The 15,100-nt window shown below is 58.5% G+C and overlaps 1 protein-coding gene across 1 annotated transcript; it reads left to right on the top strand.

The window, feature by feature from the left end:
• The first annotated feature begins 1,274 nt into the window (after nucleotides 1-1,274).
• PRDM12 (PR/SET domain 12) lies at nucleotides 1,275-14,692 on the top strand. The gene is made up of 5 exons (XM_059142346.1): nucleotides 1,275-1,497; nucleotides 3,368-3,558; nucleotides 5,005-5,160; nucleotides 12,847-12,958; nucleotides 14,274-14,692. The coding sequence occupies exons 1-5, from the start codon at nucleotides 1,275-1,277 to the stop codon at nucleotides 14,690-14,692; spliced, it is 1,101 nt and encodes a 366-aa protein (XP_058998329.1).
• Nucleotides 14,693-15,100: the final 408 nt, after the last annotated feature.

Raw genomic sequence — 15,100 nt, 5'->3', positions numbered from 1 at the left:
CCTGCAGTTTCGGAGATCCTTGGCTTTGGAGCAAGGCTGCTCCCACTCAGAACTGGCCGGGGACCCTTTTCCACCCCCCTCCCATATCCATCAGAAAAACCTATTCTGGGCAACCCACGGCCTGTGCGGATTTCGGTCCCTAGCCCGCCAGAGTCCGAGCCCGTTGCCCACGACACCGCCTAGGGCAGGGCTCAGCCCCAACCCGCGCTACAGCCCCTCCCTGCAGCCCTTGCCACGGGGGAAGAGTTTCACACTGGGCTGCCAGCTGTGAACCCCGCAGTTTAGCGGCCGGGTTGTAGCGAAGCAGCCGACTCTGGCAAGCGCCGTCTGCATCAGGAGAGCAGCTCAGCCCGCGTTCTGGAGCTCTGCTAGGCGCTCCGGAGAACCCGGCTGGCCAGGAGGGCCAGGGAGCCTCGGGGAGGTGAATGCCGCCAGCCGGGATGAGGAGTGCAGATCCGCCCTGGACTGGTGGGTGAGCTCCGGGCCGGCAGGGCCCAAGGCCAGGCGTCCCTCCTGCCCAGTCGGGTCCCTGGCGTCCGAGCGAGCCTCCCCACGCCCCCTCCCCTGCTCCGTCCCCTCCTCTCCTCGCCGGGGGCTGAGCCTCCCTCCCAGCTCGGCGCTTCCCACGGGGAGAGGAGGAGGAAGGGGGGGGCGGAGAGGAAGGGCCAGGGAGGGGCGGGAGGAGCGAAAAGGGACAATTCCAAGCCGCCCGCGCGCCCCCGCCCCTTGAGCTCTGGCGACGAGGGCTCCTCGAGCCCGGCCGGGTACAACAAGTCTGTCCGACGTCAGGGGGTCATTAATAACCAATTAGGAGGGTCACTGCGGCTCCTATAAAGGCGCTGAGCTTTTGCCAAGGCGAAGACCGTCCGGGCCGGGTGTGCGAGAGGCGAGCGCGCGTCCCAGAACCCCTCGCCGCCGCTTCTCTGCAGCCGCCCGCCTCCCACCCGCCCTGCACCCCCCGCACCCGCCTCCGCCTCCACCCCTGTGTCTCCAGCCCTCCGCGCCGCCTCTGCCACCTCTGCTGATTTCTCCATCTCTCTCTCCCTCTCCGCCTGGCTCCCCCTGGTTCACTTTCTTCCCAGCCCGCCTCGCCTCCCGCTCCCTCCTGCGGCCTCCCCCCACCCCCCCGCTCCTCGTCTTCGTCCTCCCCCTGCTCCTCTTCCTCCTCCTCCGTCACAGCCCTCCTCTCTCGCTCCTGCGCTCCCCTCTCGCCCGCCGCATCCCCGTGTCCGCCCGGCCGTCCGTCCCCGGCGCCGGCGAGCCCCGGATCGCCCATGATGGGCTCCGTGCTCCCGGCTGAGGCCCTGGTGCTCAAGACCGGGCTGAAGGCGCCGGGGCTGGCACTGGCCGAGGTCATCACCTCCGACATCCTGCACAGTTTCCTGTACGGCCGCTGGCGCAACGTGCTGGGCGAGCAGCTCTTCGAGGACAAGAGCCACCACGCCAGCCCCAAGACAGCCTTCACCGCCGAGGTCCTGGCGCAGTCCTTCTCCGGCGGTGAGTCGCGCCGTCGAGGCCGGTCGCCCCCCCCTCCCCCAACCTCCAGGCGGCGCCGGGTTCCCGTCCTGGCGACGCACGGGGCACGGCAGGGACACGGGGCGTCGCGGCTGTTCGGTGGGCCTCAGTTTCCCGGGAGCCGAACCGGGGCGCGAGCAGCCAAAGCCCGGGCGGGGCGGGAAGCCGCTCCGCGCCCCCGGCGGCTCAGAGAAGGGATCGCCGCGTCCAGGCTGCCCCGGCCCTGCGGCCCCCGGCGCCCCCCGGCCCGCCCCTCACCCCTTTGAGCCTGCGGGTTCCCGGCATTTAAAGCCTTACTAGGCGTGTAATAGCAGTTGACTCAAAAAGAAGGGGTTTAAAATTCATTTAGTTAACTTGGGCTTGACCCGAGAAAGTTCCCACTTCAACCGAGAACTTTAAAAGGCAGGGGGGCTGGGGAGGGGGCGGAGGGCGGGCGGGCCGGCAGAGAAAGCCGCGGAGGGAGCGAGGGAGAGAAAGAGAGAGCCAGAAAAGTTTCTTTTCTTTAAGATGTCTCAAGTTCTTATTCCTCATTCATCAACCTGCAAACAATATCTTTGCCCGGCGCTGGCATCTCTGCGCGTCGCCCTCTCTTCCCCCGTGACGATTTCTGTTCCTCTCTTAATTCACCGTGCAGACTAATTCCACTTCCATTCACGCTATGTCAACCATCTAATCCCCCCTTTTTGTAAGGGGAATTCCTCGGCCCCTTTTAAACAAGTCCTCTCCGCATTGAGCTACAATTTACTGCTACAGCATTCTTCCAGGGCTAATGAATTTGGAATTAGCAATTTCTTTCGAATGGAGCCGAATGAATGCTATCACTTTAACAGCGTGACAAATTGCCGGCCGCGCCGCAATGGACACCGTTTAACCCCCCCGCTTTCAGCCGGCCCGCTCGCCGGCGATTTTCCCAGGTAGCTTAGAGGGGAACCTTGTAAGACACGGAGGCCGTCCCTGTGCGCCTCGCCGCCCCCACTCCGGCTGCCAGGCCCGGCAGGGGCAGGGGGTGGGGAGGGGGCTGGGGCCCGCCGGGCTCTTTCCCGCCCAGAGGGCGACTCAGGGCTGGCGGGGGTCCGGCGCCACCCTTTAGGGCACCTGGGATCCTGGGCGGCGAGGAGGACCGAGGTGGGCCCGGGGTCATCCAGAGAGCGCCCCGAGGCAGCCCGCCGAAGCCGGTGTTCCTTTTGAGCTTCCGCGCCCCCCCCACCACCCCCCGCCCGCAGCCTGAGGTCTCTTCCCAGCGCAGTCGCCAGCCGGCCCCACGCGCAGGGCCTCCCGCACCCCAGAAAAGAGAGCTCCTGGCAGCATCCGGGGCCCTTCGACAGCGCCCCGTGTTCTGAGCAGGGAGGCGCAGTGAGCGCGGATTGTCCCGCGGAAGGGCGATCCCAGGCTGGACGATCACCGCCTCCTGGAAGCTGGCCTCCGTTTACCCATTTGTAAAGCCGCCGCCCGCTGCGGTGGGCACAGTCGTTCTTAAATCTTACAGGGTGGGGGTCAGGGAGGTTGTGGATGCTTTGAGAATTAGTGGAGAGCCCAAATAAGTAAATAAATAAATAAAAACAATAAAAGCTCCTAGAAATGAGCCCCAAAGCACCTCTTGCTTCGGAGGGCACAGACGTTCCCGGGTTGCAAACGGAGGCGACTCTTGCGCTGAGCACCCCCCAACCCCGCCGTCGCCTCCCCCTTCCACCGCACACAAACACACACCCCAGTGACTTCTCCCGAGTCACTCCAGGGCGGGCCTGAGGTGGGTCTGGCCGGATGGGACCGCCCTGAGTCTCTGGCGGGTAGGGCCGACCATCCCCTGCCTCAGGCTCTTACCCGGTCCCCCTGCCCCCGGTGGCGGTCACAGAGGTGCAGAAGCTGTCCAGCCTGGTGCTGCCGGCGGAGGTGATCATCGCGCAGAGTTCCATCCCCGGCGAGGGCCTCGGCATCTTCTCCAAGACGTGGATCAAGGCGGGCACGGAGATGGGCCCCTTCACCGGCCGCATCATCGCCCCGGAGCACGTGGACATCTGCAAGAACAACAACCTGATGTGGGAGGTAGGTATCTGCCACTCTGTCCCTGTCGCCCCTGCTGGGATCTTGGGGTGCTTGGTTGCCTGTGCTGCCTGACTCGGGATTGTGGATCCTGCCGCCCTGTGCCTGGAGCTACATCCCCAACCCAGCTAAGACAGCTAAGGCCTTTGTTTGGAAATTCTGATCCTCTTTCCTCTGGCCAACCCTTGGGACTGTTGTTGGCCCTACTTCAGAGGAGGGCGCTGAGGCCCCAGGAAGCCATGGCTTGCCTACAGTGCAGTTGCGGACAGCACAGAAACCAAAGAGACCTCCCAGGACCTGCATTCTTTTCCTCCCAGGACCTGCATTCTTTTCCTCTGGAGGAAGTTGCAAGGAAAGCCCCCTCTGAGCTGGGGGTGAGGGTGGCCAGCATGGAGAATGGAGGGGCCCCTGCTTCCTAGGAATGGGCTTCTCAGCCCAGGCAGAATAGTGACAACTGGAAATCATCGGGGGACAAATTGGTGTTGAGTCAACTTTCTGAGTCAGTGACCCGCATGCCACCAAATGATCTCAGCACCTGTGAATTATTATTCCCATTCTCCAGAGGGAAACTGAAGCTCAGAGAAGCTTCCACCCCGGCTTCTGACCCTCCTCTCCTTCGACAGTGCCAGATGTCAGGATGGCCATCCTTAGGACACCCTGAGGACAAAGCCATTCCCAAAGCATTTCCTCCCCCCTGGGGCTCTCACCACTCAGGGGCCAGGCTGGCAGGCGCACCCTCTCCCTAATCTCATTTCCCTTCCCTCCATGGGTTCCCCCCAAGCCCCCACCTGACAGTCCCTGGAGAGAAGCCCAGTGTCACAAATCTTGCCCCTGGTCACAGCTCAGGAGGAAGAGAATACGGCAATGGTCCAGACACCTGTCCTGACCTCACCTCCTCCCTCCCTGGAGACCTGGGCCAGTAGTTTTCGTCTCCCTTTGTTGCTAGGTTAGGAAGTTGGGTTCTAGTCTGATCTCTGAGTACTCTTGGTAGCTCCCACAAGGGGGCTTGGGCCAGACCAGGGTGCCACAGTGAGCCAGCCTTCCCTCTCCAGGCTCCTGGGTCCCCCTCTGATTCCTGGTCTGTGCTTGCTGCTGCTTTGGGGAGCACATCTGCATCCCCAGGGAATTAGCTGGATGGCACTTTGTCGAATCAGTGATCCCTTGGAGACCCTTTCCTTCTGGAGATGGGCAGAACGTGGCTGCGGGAGCCCTTGGGGCCCTGGAGACTGACACCCTGTTGGTCACTTCTAGCTGCCTGGCCTCCAGCTTTGAGCCCAGAGCCAACCCCCTCCCCCCCCTTCTCAGCAGGAAAGCTGAGACGATTATAGAGCCCTTCCTGGGGCTGTTGTGGGGATAGAGGGAGCATAGGCTGATATGCCAGCAGCACGGGCCTGGTCCGGACACAGGTGGCTCAGCCTGCCTCACTGTCCCTAATTTACCTGCGCACAGGTGTTCAATGAGGACGGCACAGTGCGCTACTTCATTGATGCCAGCCAGGAGGACCACCGGAGTTGGATGACCTACATCAAGTGTGCGCGGAACGAACAGGAGCAGAACCTGGAGGTCGTCCAGATCGGCACCAGTATCTTCTACAAGGCTATCGAGGTGAGTGCATGCGCTGCTGTGTACGAAGCCAGGGGGCAGCTGGGAGAAGGGGTGCAGGCAGCCGTGTCCGGGTTCTGATGGGAGGGGGGGAATGGAGGAGCACCGATGCCGGCCCCTGCTGGCCCTGCCCAGGCATCATGGTCTCTGGGAGCAGGAACATCCTGGCAGGTTTTCTGCACTGCAAGTCAGCAAGTATGGAACTTTTGACTTTAGGCCATTGTGGATGTCATGAGTCCCTCTACTCTGAGGTCCCCAGATAGCTGCTTAGGGTGTCCTGAGGTTCAGAAGCCAAGAGATACAGAGAGCAAGACATGGGGAAAGCATTTGAAGGCGAGAGAGGTCATCGTGTCTGCAGCATTTTCGCTGCATGCTGTTCCTTGTTCTGCACGCATGGGACGTTGAAGCGGATCACGACTCCCAAGTCTCGGCTGTGACACGTAGATCACGCGCTGTGTGAGGTGTCTCCTAGATTCTGTGGATGCCTTATCCCTTATAATCTTTGTGTATTTAATCCACGAGGGAGGGTTCTGCGATGATCCACAGTTTGCCGACAAGGAGGCTGGGGTTCACTTGGTGGCAGGGGGACTCGGGAGCTCTTACCAGGCATTGGGGGAGATGTTGGTGCTAATGCCTGTGCTGGATTGAACTGCTTCGAGGCGAGGGAAAGGGAAAGGTAGCTGCAGATAAATATCATATCCCGTGGTTGAGAGTAGCTAAACCATGCTCAGGTCATGGGAAGTTTCAGGAGGATGGAAGAGGAGGTGTTCCCAGTAGGGAAACCTTGGACAGAGGCAGGAAAGCTCCTGGGCTACAGAGAGGGGCTGAGACAAGACAAGTGGTGGTAGCCATGGTGGGCCAGGCTGTCGGCACCCTCCAGACAGGGTCTCTTGGCAGGATGCTCAGCGTCTGGCCCAGAAGCGGGACAAGCTGTCCTTTTTCCCCATGGCAGACTGGGGGTGAGTGCAGTGTGGGGGTGTGGATGGGTTGTTCTCCCCCTCCCCCAGCCCCAACTTGTCTGGACCTCCTGCTTCCACTCCGCTGGTGGAGAACACTAATGGAGAGAGGCAGTGTCCTCCCTTGGGAGTGGGGCTAGCCTTGGTTGAATTTTGGAGAGGTCTGAAGCAAGTCTCCCAGGGACAGAGAATGACGTCCCTCTGGTCCATTTTTCTCCCTGGGACTCAGAGCCTCAAATCTTTCTAAGGCCTGGGGGGCACTGGGGCCTAGCAGCTTCTGGACCTGGGGTCCAGTTGTCCCTCAAAAACCAGGCTCCAGGAAATCTCCCAGGGATGACAACAGAATGGTCTTTGCCTGGGTGCTGGTGTGGCCTGGGAGGGGGGTCCCAGCTGAGGGGTAGACTCTGGGAGCACCAGGAAGTGGAGGGTAAAGAAAGGTGCCCCGTTTCTGGACTGGCATTCAGGGGACGCGGAATAGCTTGGGGCTGTGTGACGGTAGGATCGAAGTGGCCCAGGCACCTAGGACAAAGGTGGCTCCTGTGACCATCTGGCTGGGCCGCCACCCCGTGGGAACAAGGAATCGGCCTCAGGTGTGGCTGAATCTCACTGGAGCACAGAGTAACTCCAGGATCCTCCCCAGCCCCGTCTTCCCAGCCTCAAACACGCATCCTCCCTGCTTCCCTGCCGTCCTGATACAGAGGAGATGGGAGACACAGTCGTTCCATTCCTCCTAACACAAGTGCACGCACACGTACACAGGGACAGATGCACACGCATGCACATGAGGGATTGTGGGAATGCTCGTGTGGTTTGGGGCCAAAGGACCCAGGCAACCCTAGAGTCATTTACGTTTTATTGGGATTTAAGTTGATAAAAGAGAATCAGGAAAAAGAAATCGATTCATGCAGGATAACACGAGCGAGATGCCCTGAATTTCCAGTCAATGCTTTGCCCCAGAGGTAAGCAAGCCTGTGAAGCAGGGACTGCTTGAGTGAGGGACAAGGAAACAGAAAATATCACGTTACGGTCATTTCGCTTTTCATCAGCAAAGCTGGACACTTTTCCCGGGGTGGCAGTTTTTCTCAGATCATCGTGTGGCCATGTCAGATTCCACTTACCAGACCAGGGGTGCGTCTGGGCCAGTGTGACCACCCACCGTGCGCTGGGCAGAGACCAGGGCTCGCTGGCCCTTCTAGGCTCCAGCAGAAGAAATTGCTCTTCCTCCAGGCCACTCCCTAAAGTCTCCAGGATACATGGGCTGTTTGTTTTGTGTGCTCGTGCGAGTTATTCGAGGAGATGGGCCTTGGCTACGACCCGTTTTCTTAGTCTTTCTGTTACTTAGAACTGCCATTTATCTACCCCTACAAGTCTCCCATGACTCACCCCCACAATGGGAAGGCCCATCTTTATTTGGTAAGCAGGATGCACTGTCGCTGCTCTCCAATTTTCCACCGATACAAAATAGTAGCCCTCCAAATGCAGACAGGGTTGGAAGGCCAGCCAGTCAGTGGAGAACCCCCAGGCGGGACTGGCATCTGGCCGGATCTACGGCACGCCATTCCTGGGGCATTTTCCCCATAGATTCAACCACAGAAGAAGTTACTATAGTGTGAGGTAGGCCTTTGTAGAAAGGCCTAAAATGGCCTCTCTACAAAGCACCCAGCGCATAGCAAGTGATCATTTGGTGTCGAATGAGTAAGTCTTTCTGCAGGTGATGGGGACTGGGTCGAAAGGGGGTGGGACACACAGACCCCTGTTCTCCCAAAGAAACAAAACCAGCTACCCCAGGAAGCAAGACCCTTTGATGCCAAAACTCCGTGCAAGGAAAGGATTTAGTAATTAAGTTATGAGAGCTTTGGACTCTGGAGCTGGGAAGATAATTCCCAGTCTTTCCCCTCCCGGTGTCTTGGCAGCTTACTGTGCCCGAAGCTTTCCTTTTCCTTTCAAACACCCAAACATTTTATATGGCAGCTCCCTGAGGACCATGTCTGCTTTTCCTGGCACCATTTTCCTTTTGACGTTGCTCGGGGGCAGACGTAGTTGGGGTACCCTGATTATTAATAATAAGCATCATTGATAATACACGGAGCATTTATCCCCTGCTGGTATCATGCTAAAGTCTTAGCAAATTTTTAAGACTCGAGTCCTCTCCACTCTGTGAAGATACTATTACTCTCCCCATTTTAATGATGGCAAAACTGAGGTTCAAGGAGATCACAGGGCATTAGTGAGCTGTGATTTGAATCCAGGCTTGTCGGACCCCGGAGCAGAGCTCTTGGTCACCAAGCCGTGGGGCCTCCCCGATCAATACGTATTTGCTGGAACTCTATTAATTGGTGTGTCAGGACATCTGTGGTACAATGGAAATTGATATTCGTCCAGATGACACAGAGATCCTTCTGGACTAGGGTTTCTGCACCGCCCGCGGGGGAAGGAAGGTTGTCCAAGACTCCTGGGAGTGTGTTCAATAGTGTGACATACATTTAGATCAAGAAAACAAACCCAAACCAGATCGGTTTCCATTTATAATAAAAATTCAGAAAGGGGGCAGGACAGAATGGCTGGGCTGGTGGGGAAGGTTCAGAAGCACGACCTGAGAGATTACATGATTTGTCCAGGGAAGACTCAGGCCCCGATACTCACCCAGAATCTCAGGGATGTGGATTTTATGATACGGGATTCCGTTTCCTGGGGGAATTATTTGGTTTACTGTGTGTCCTGCATCAGTCCCTGCTGTCTCGAAGAGGACACCTTTGTGATTCTGGTTCTCCGGGCCTCAAAGGACAGTCCCGGCAGGGTCCTGTCAGTTACAGCTGGCGCCGAAGAAACAGTAGTAGCATCAGGAGGGACTGGGAAGCCTGGGAGGGGGACAGTAGCTGTTCTTTATGCGTAGTCGCTCAGCTGCCGGGACCCTGGGAACCTGCAGACAATAGTGCCAGGATCTCCCAGAGAGTCTGCTGGTCCTGAGGGTCCTCCTGTTTATCTCATGGGGGGTACCAACGAGCAAGTAGGGACTGGGCGCCCAGGGCAGGGGCTGTCGCTGAGCTCAAAGGGGCTCAGAGCTCTGAAGGGCCAACAGACTCCACCTCCGGCCTTCCCCAGTGCTGGTGGCTTCTCGATATTTGTGCCATTCTCAATTCCAGTAGATTCCTCTTAATAGATTTTTTTTTTTTTTTTAAGTGGAGCCAGCGCAGGGCTTGAACTCACCCTACCCTGAGATCAAGACCAGAGCTGAAATCAAGAGACGGATGCTTAACCGACTGAGCCACCCAGGCGCCCCGGATTTGCTTTCTTTAACATAGAGATAGTATAAAAAGTACTGTGTGCTCATTATTTTTTAAAAAATCAGATATCTCATATGAAAAAGTAGAAGCCACTCTGCCTGTCGTGCTGCTCCCCACCAACCTTAAATCAGCATTTCTGAATAGACTCAAAATGACAAACCCTTCTGGGGAAAGAAGCTCAGAAAACTGGCCACCGTGGCTGGGCGTCCAGGGTGGGAGAGAGAGTCCCTTTTCGCCTCCCCCGACCCCTCACCTGTTTACACAGGTTTGTCAATGTGTCTGCGTCGTTGCTCTGATTTCTGAAATGAACTCGGAAGATTAATTTTAGTCCATGCAAAAAATGTGTTAGTAAGTAAATGCTGCACTCAATGTTAAAAGTCAGTATCGAAGCGCTCATTTAGAAAATCATATTCCAAACAATGATTTTAAATAATATTCGGAATTTGTGCAAACCCAGAGTTCTTGGCTTCTCACACATCACCACTGTTGTTTTTGTTTTTGTTTTGTTTTTTTTAAGATTTTATTTATTTATTTATTTGACAGAGAGAGACAGAGCTAGAGAGGGACCACAAGCAGGGGGAGCGGGAGAGGGAGAAGCAGGCTTCCTGCTGAACAGGGAGCCCGTTGCGGGGCTTGATTCCATGACCCTGAGATCATGACCTGAGCCAAAGTCAGTCTGTAAAGCGTCTGACTTGGGATGGCCAAGTGGGTTGGGGAGCCACCCGGGTGCCCCAAATTTACATTTAATAACAATTGTTGTTGTCCATTACAATAAGAAGGCTGGTGTTGATGTGGATATTTGATCCCTGGGCTGAGAGTCTGGAGGTGCACCTCAGGGCCAAATCCGCTGGGGGCTTGCAGAGCCTGCTCTGCACATCTGTGCTCTCCCTGGGGGTGCCCCCCACCCCGCGCCCCAGCAAAGCAGGAAGCAGTGGCACTGGAGCCTAGCCTGTGATGTTGTTGGTCCCTAACGGCAAAGCCACCGGTCGCCCTGGGTTTTCACTGTGCCGGTGGCCCCAAGCCACACTGCAGGCTCTGTGGGGAGCACTGGGGGACTTTCCTGAGATGCTGGCGAGCTCAGGGAAAATTAAAACACGCGCTCCTGTGTCTATCCACCCTGCAAAGTTTTCTGCACACGGCTCTGCTGAGCCCTGACCCCGTGAGGCTGAGCAGGGGCACTGTCCCTCTTTTATAGTCCCAGAAACAGAGGCCTAGCACCAGAAGGCAACTTGCACAGCACTTGAGGAGCCCAGGTAGACCCTGACGTGTGTGACCTCTGCCAGTGCTGTCTCCTCTTCAGACAGGTCTGATGGGGGGGGCTGGTTGCTTTCAAAGAACCCTGATTGTGAACATCGAAGCCAGGAGCCAGCACAGTGTCAGAGGTGACTTACAATCAGAGTCTCAGAGTTGGGGGACCTCAGGGATCGTGTTCCCCCAACTCCTCACTTGAGGACACAAGCTTAGAGGGGATGAGTGCTTGCCTAAGGTCACCCAGGGGCCCGGTGGCCCAGGGTCCATCGGCACCCTCCCACAGAGAGCAGTTTCCTTCGCAACAAACTGATCTTAAGTGTTTCCCTTCCTTCCTCCTCTTTTCTGGGGGACTCACGAAACCTCTGTCATCTCCGTCCCCTTTCCAGCAGGGCCTCCAGCTCTGCCCCGCTGACCCCCAGGACAACGGCCATGACTGTGAATGGCCTCGAGGACTTTTGCCATGGTGCCAGATTCTAACCTGTGTGCTCTCTTTGAGGGGCCACCGAATTCTCCTCGGGTTCAGGGACTGTACTTGACTCTTCCACATTTGGACCCTGTACCTCCAAGCCAGTTTGGCACTTTCTGCCTGGCTTCCGGTCACTCACTGACCCCGAGGGCTTGACGTGATGGCCCACAGGCCGTGGGGGCAGGGACACGGTGGCCCCAGGCTGAGCCTCAGGAGGATGGCCGTGACCAGACCCCCTCACACTTTTCTTCCTCCACCCCTCCTCTCGTGCCCCTCTCCTTTCAGCGTCGAGCAGAGCTGGCTGGTGGTCTGAGGGTCTTCCTGCCTCTGACCAGAGGAAAGAAGCTGTGGTACAGAAGGGTGTTGCATGTGGCAGGCCAGAGTCAGACGGAAGGCGTGGGCCTTCTCTGTAAGCAGGGAACCCAAAAGAGGGGGTCCCATTCTTGTGTGATTTCAGATACCCCTAGATGGAATCTTTGGCGCTTTAACTCCTTTGAGGCGGCTGAGGACCCAGGAGGAAAGCAAACCAGTTGCTGCCTCGGTGTGGCCAGATTTCCCTGGGAAGCTCCCAGAGTGACCCCCAGGATAGGTGGCAAATTGAGCTCTATGGGGTGCAGGCTTGGGAGGGTGGTGGCTCTTTCAACAGTCTTTTCTTTTTTTAAAGATTTTATTTTTAAGTCTTCTCTACACCCAGTGTGGGGCTTGAACTCACAACCCCGAGATCAAAAGTCGCCCGCTCCACGGACTGAGCCAGCCCAGACGCCCCATCTCTCTCATTTGTCTTAGCTGGCTGGGGCCTGAAGGTTCCCCACTTGGGAGGGCTAACTGGCTTTCACCACAGGCCTATGGGCCCCTGGGGACATCCTGGAGTGAGGGATTTATGGTCCGTGCCTCCCCAGGAGCAGGCCTTCCACAGCCTCCCGGGACTGTCACTGCAAACCCCTTCCTCCCAGGGGCCTTCCCATTTCCCTGGTGCAGGTCCTCCCTGGGATTAGCAGAGAACTGTCACCATCTGTCGAGTTCCGTCCTGCAGGAATGGATTTTGTTCCAGGCTGTGTGCCTCAGTGTTTCCTGAGGTCGGGGGGGGGGGGGGGGCGGTTCCTCCACCCCAGTGGTTCTTTTTTACCATTTGCCGTGTGCACGGAGTCACACAGAGCTTGTGATCCGGAGAGAGGTACACGGGGCGTGCTGCTGCCTTGTGGGCGTTTTGCGTGAGAGATGTTTCCAGAACATTATCAGACAGGATGTAACTAAGTACCGTGGGGTGCCCTGCAGCCCACACTCCTTGGGAACATCTGGTTCAGTCCTGCCGACCAGAGGGTTGGCTGACGCTGGTTCCCCTCAGTAAGAAAGGAAACGTTTTCTAGCTTTCCTTCTTCCAGTACCTCACCTTGCTACAAGCCTTGCATTCTGCTGCTGTCACTTTGGAACTCTTATGCGGCTAGGCGGCTGCAGCAGCTAGGACAGAAACGGCCAGGCCTGAGCTGGGAGGGGGAAGTAGGAAGGGGGCAGGGGCTGAGCATCCCAGGGCCTTCTGTGTTTCAGCAGCTTGCTAGCAATGGCCCGTGTGGCTTTCTTGGAGCCAAGACTGGATCTACGTCTCCATGGCAGGTGCAGGACAGCTGCCCCCCCCTCCCCCCCCCCCCCCCGGCTGCAGGGGCACGTGTGAGACCGTGACTCTCACCCTGGGGCCTGCTGCCTCCCTGATCTTATCTGCCTTTCTTCTCTGTAGATGATCCCGCCTGACCAGGAGCTGCTGGTGTGGTATGGAAACTCACACAACACCTTTCTGGGGATCCCTGGTGTGCCCGGGCTGGAGGAGGAGCAGAAGAAGAACAAGCATGGTAGGTAGCCTCTGTGAGGCCACAATGACAAGGGACCCGTGGAACCCAGAGTGAGAGAGTGAGTGAGTGCGTGCACCTGTTTGTGCACGCTCCTGGTGTCCAGGGACCCGGGTTCAATCTCCAGCAGTATCAAGCCCGTGAGGCTACTGGCTTAAGCAGGCCAACGCCCCCCAGAGCTACCACCACAGTCTGGACACAAATGGCACTGTTTTCTGGACAAAATAAATTATCTGGGGGCAGGTTGGGTGGGCAGGATACCCGAGAGGCAGAAGGAGTAAGGGCCCCGTGGTGGGAGCCTAGATTGAGTTCCCGTTCTACTGTATGATCCTGGGAAGGGCTCTGTGTCTCAGTTTCTCCATCTGTAAAGGCAAGATGTTGGTCCCAAACTGAGATGATCTTTAAATCCCCTTCCAGCTCTGACAATGTACATTTCCCTCTGTCCCTGGTGCAGGGCCTGGTGGAGGCGCTTGGTATTAATCTGTTGAATGAAGGTGGGGTACAGTGTGCCTGTGTGTGTGTTGTGGGGGACACTGGTCATCACGATAGACACTGTTTGCCCAAGACCTATTTCATACCAAGTTTTGAGCTGAACCTTTTACAGGTATCACCCCACTTGGGTCCCCATAAAACCGTTGTGAAATCTGGTTAGAGGGAGAACCCGAGGCTCATGAACTACTATTTATGAGCTAATGTTTTACGAACAGTAATTTCTCTGATGCTCACAGCGGGCTTATGGGGGGGATGTTACCATTACCTCCATCTCAGCAATGAGAAAGGTGAGGCGCAGTTCCTGGTACATAGTAGGCACTCAGTACATATTTGTGGGATGAATAAATGAAAGGGTTTATTTTGAGGGGGGGGCCTTCTATGGAAGCCTGCCATTTAGATGGCTACTTTGAGTGAGGCTCCTCCCGTATACAGGCTAAGGGAGGTCAAATGCAGGTTTTTATGATCATCTCGGGAAGTTGTGCATAGCCCCGCGAGGTCGTAGTCTGTACCCATTTTACAGATGAGGACGTTGAGGTTCGGGGGCGAAGTCACTCAGCCCCCGAGGTCACACAGCACGGTCTGGAGTCCAACTCCTCTTGGACCTCAAGTTCCTCCCATCCCTCCGGCAGCGCCGCCAAGCAGCCTGCTCAGACCCGCGCCCTCACCCCCGTGGATCCCGGGCGGGCGGGGCGGGACCGGCCGGGCGCCGGGAGGAGCGCGCGCCTGGGGGTGGGGCGCGGGAGCCGGGGGCCGGGCGGCGCGGGGTCGTAACGAGGCTGCTCTCTCCCCCCCCCGCCCCGCCCCCGCGCCCTGCCCGCGCGGCCAGAGGACTTCCACCCGGCGGACTCGGCGGCGGGCACCGCGGGCCGCATGCGCTGCGTCATCTGCCACCGCGGCTTCAACTCGCGCAGCAACCTGCGCTCGCACATGCGCATCCACACGCTGGACAAGCCCTTCGTGTGCCGCTTCTGCAACCGCCGCTTCAGCCAGTCGTCCACGCTGCGCAACCACGTGCGCCTGCACACGGGCGAGCGCCCCTACAAGTGCCAGGTGTGCCAGAGCGCCTACTCGCAGCTGGCCGGCCTGCGCGCCCACCAGAAGAGCGCGCGCCACCGGCCGCCCAGCGCCGCGCTGCAGCCGCACTCGCCCGCCCTGCCCGCGCCGCACGCGCACGCGCCCGCGCTCGCCGCCGCCGCCGCCGCCGCCGCCGCGGCCGCGCACCACCTGCCGGCCATGGTGCTGTGAGCGCCGCGCACGCGCGCCCCGCCTCCTCGCGCACGCGCGCCCCGCCTCCCGCCTCCAGCTCGCGGGGCGCGGGCCGGGGCTGTTCTCTCCTCGCTTGACACCCCCACCCCGGCCGCAGAGGGCCCGGCGCCGGGCGCTGTAGGTGCGTCCCAACAAGTGAGCCCCTAGGCACACAGTCTGCGCTCCGTCTCGCAGGTGAGGACACGGAGGGGCAGGGTCCCTTTTGCGGGCCACGCGGCTGGGGCGGCTGCTCGGCCGTCTCCTCCTCGAGGGTCCCCACGCCCGGCGTCGGGGGCGCTCTGGCACACCTGTCCAGCCGGCTTCCCGGGCTGGCATCCCTCGGGGGTGGTAGGGCCTCAGCGGGGGCGGGGAGCCTGGGGGCGGGAGGCGGGCGGCGGGCCGGTGCGC

Source organism: Mustela lutreola, chromosome 12, assembly GCF_030435805.1.
Source record: "Mustela lutreola isolate mMusLut2 chromosome 12, mMusLut2.pri, whole genome shotgun sequence".
NCBI lineage: Eukaryota > Metazoa > Chordata > Mammalia > Carnivora > Mustelidae > Mustela > Mustela lutreola.
The sequence above is the reverse complement of the archived record's forward strand: the minus strand, read 5'-3'. Positions and strand labels throughout refer to the sequence as shown.

Bases quoted from the DNA above. Each gene is read 5' to 3' on its own strand.
- PRDM12 (XM_059142346.1), top strand. From the start codon at position 1,275: ATGATGGGCTCCGTGCTCCCGGCTGAGGCCCTGGTGCTCAAGACCGGG. The intron at 3,559-5,004 runs GTAGGTATCTGC...ACCTGCGCACAG, and splicing joins ACAACAACCTGATGTGGGAG to GTGTTCAATGAGGACGGCAC. The intron at 5,161-12,846 runs GTGAGTGCATGC...TCTTCTCTGTAG, and splicing joins TCTTCTACAAGGCTATCGAG to ATGATCCCGCCTGACCAGGA.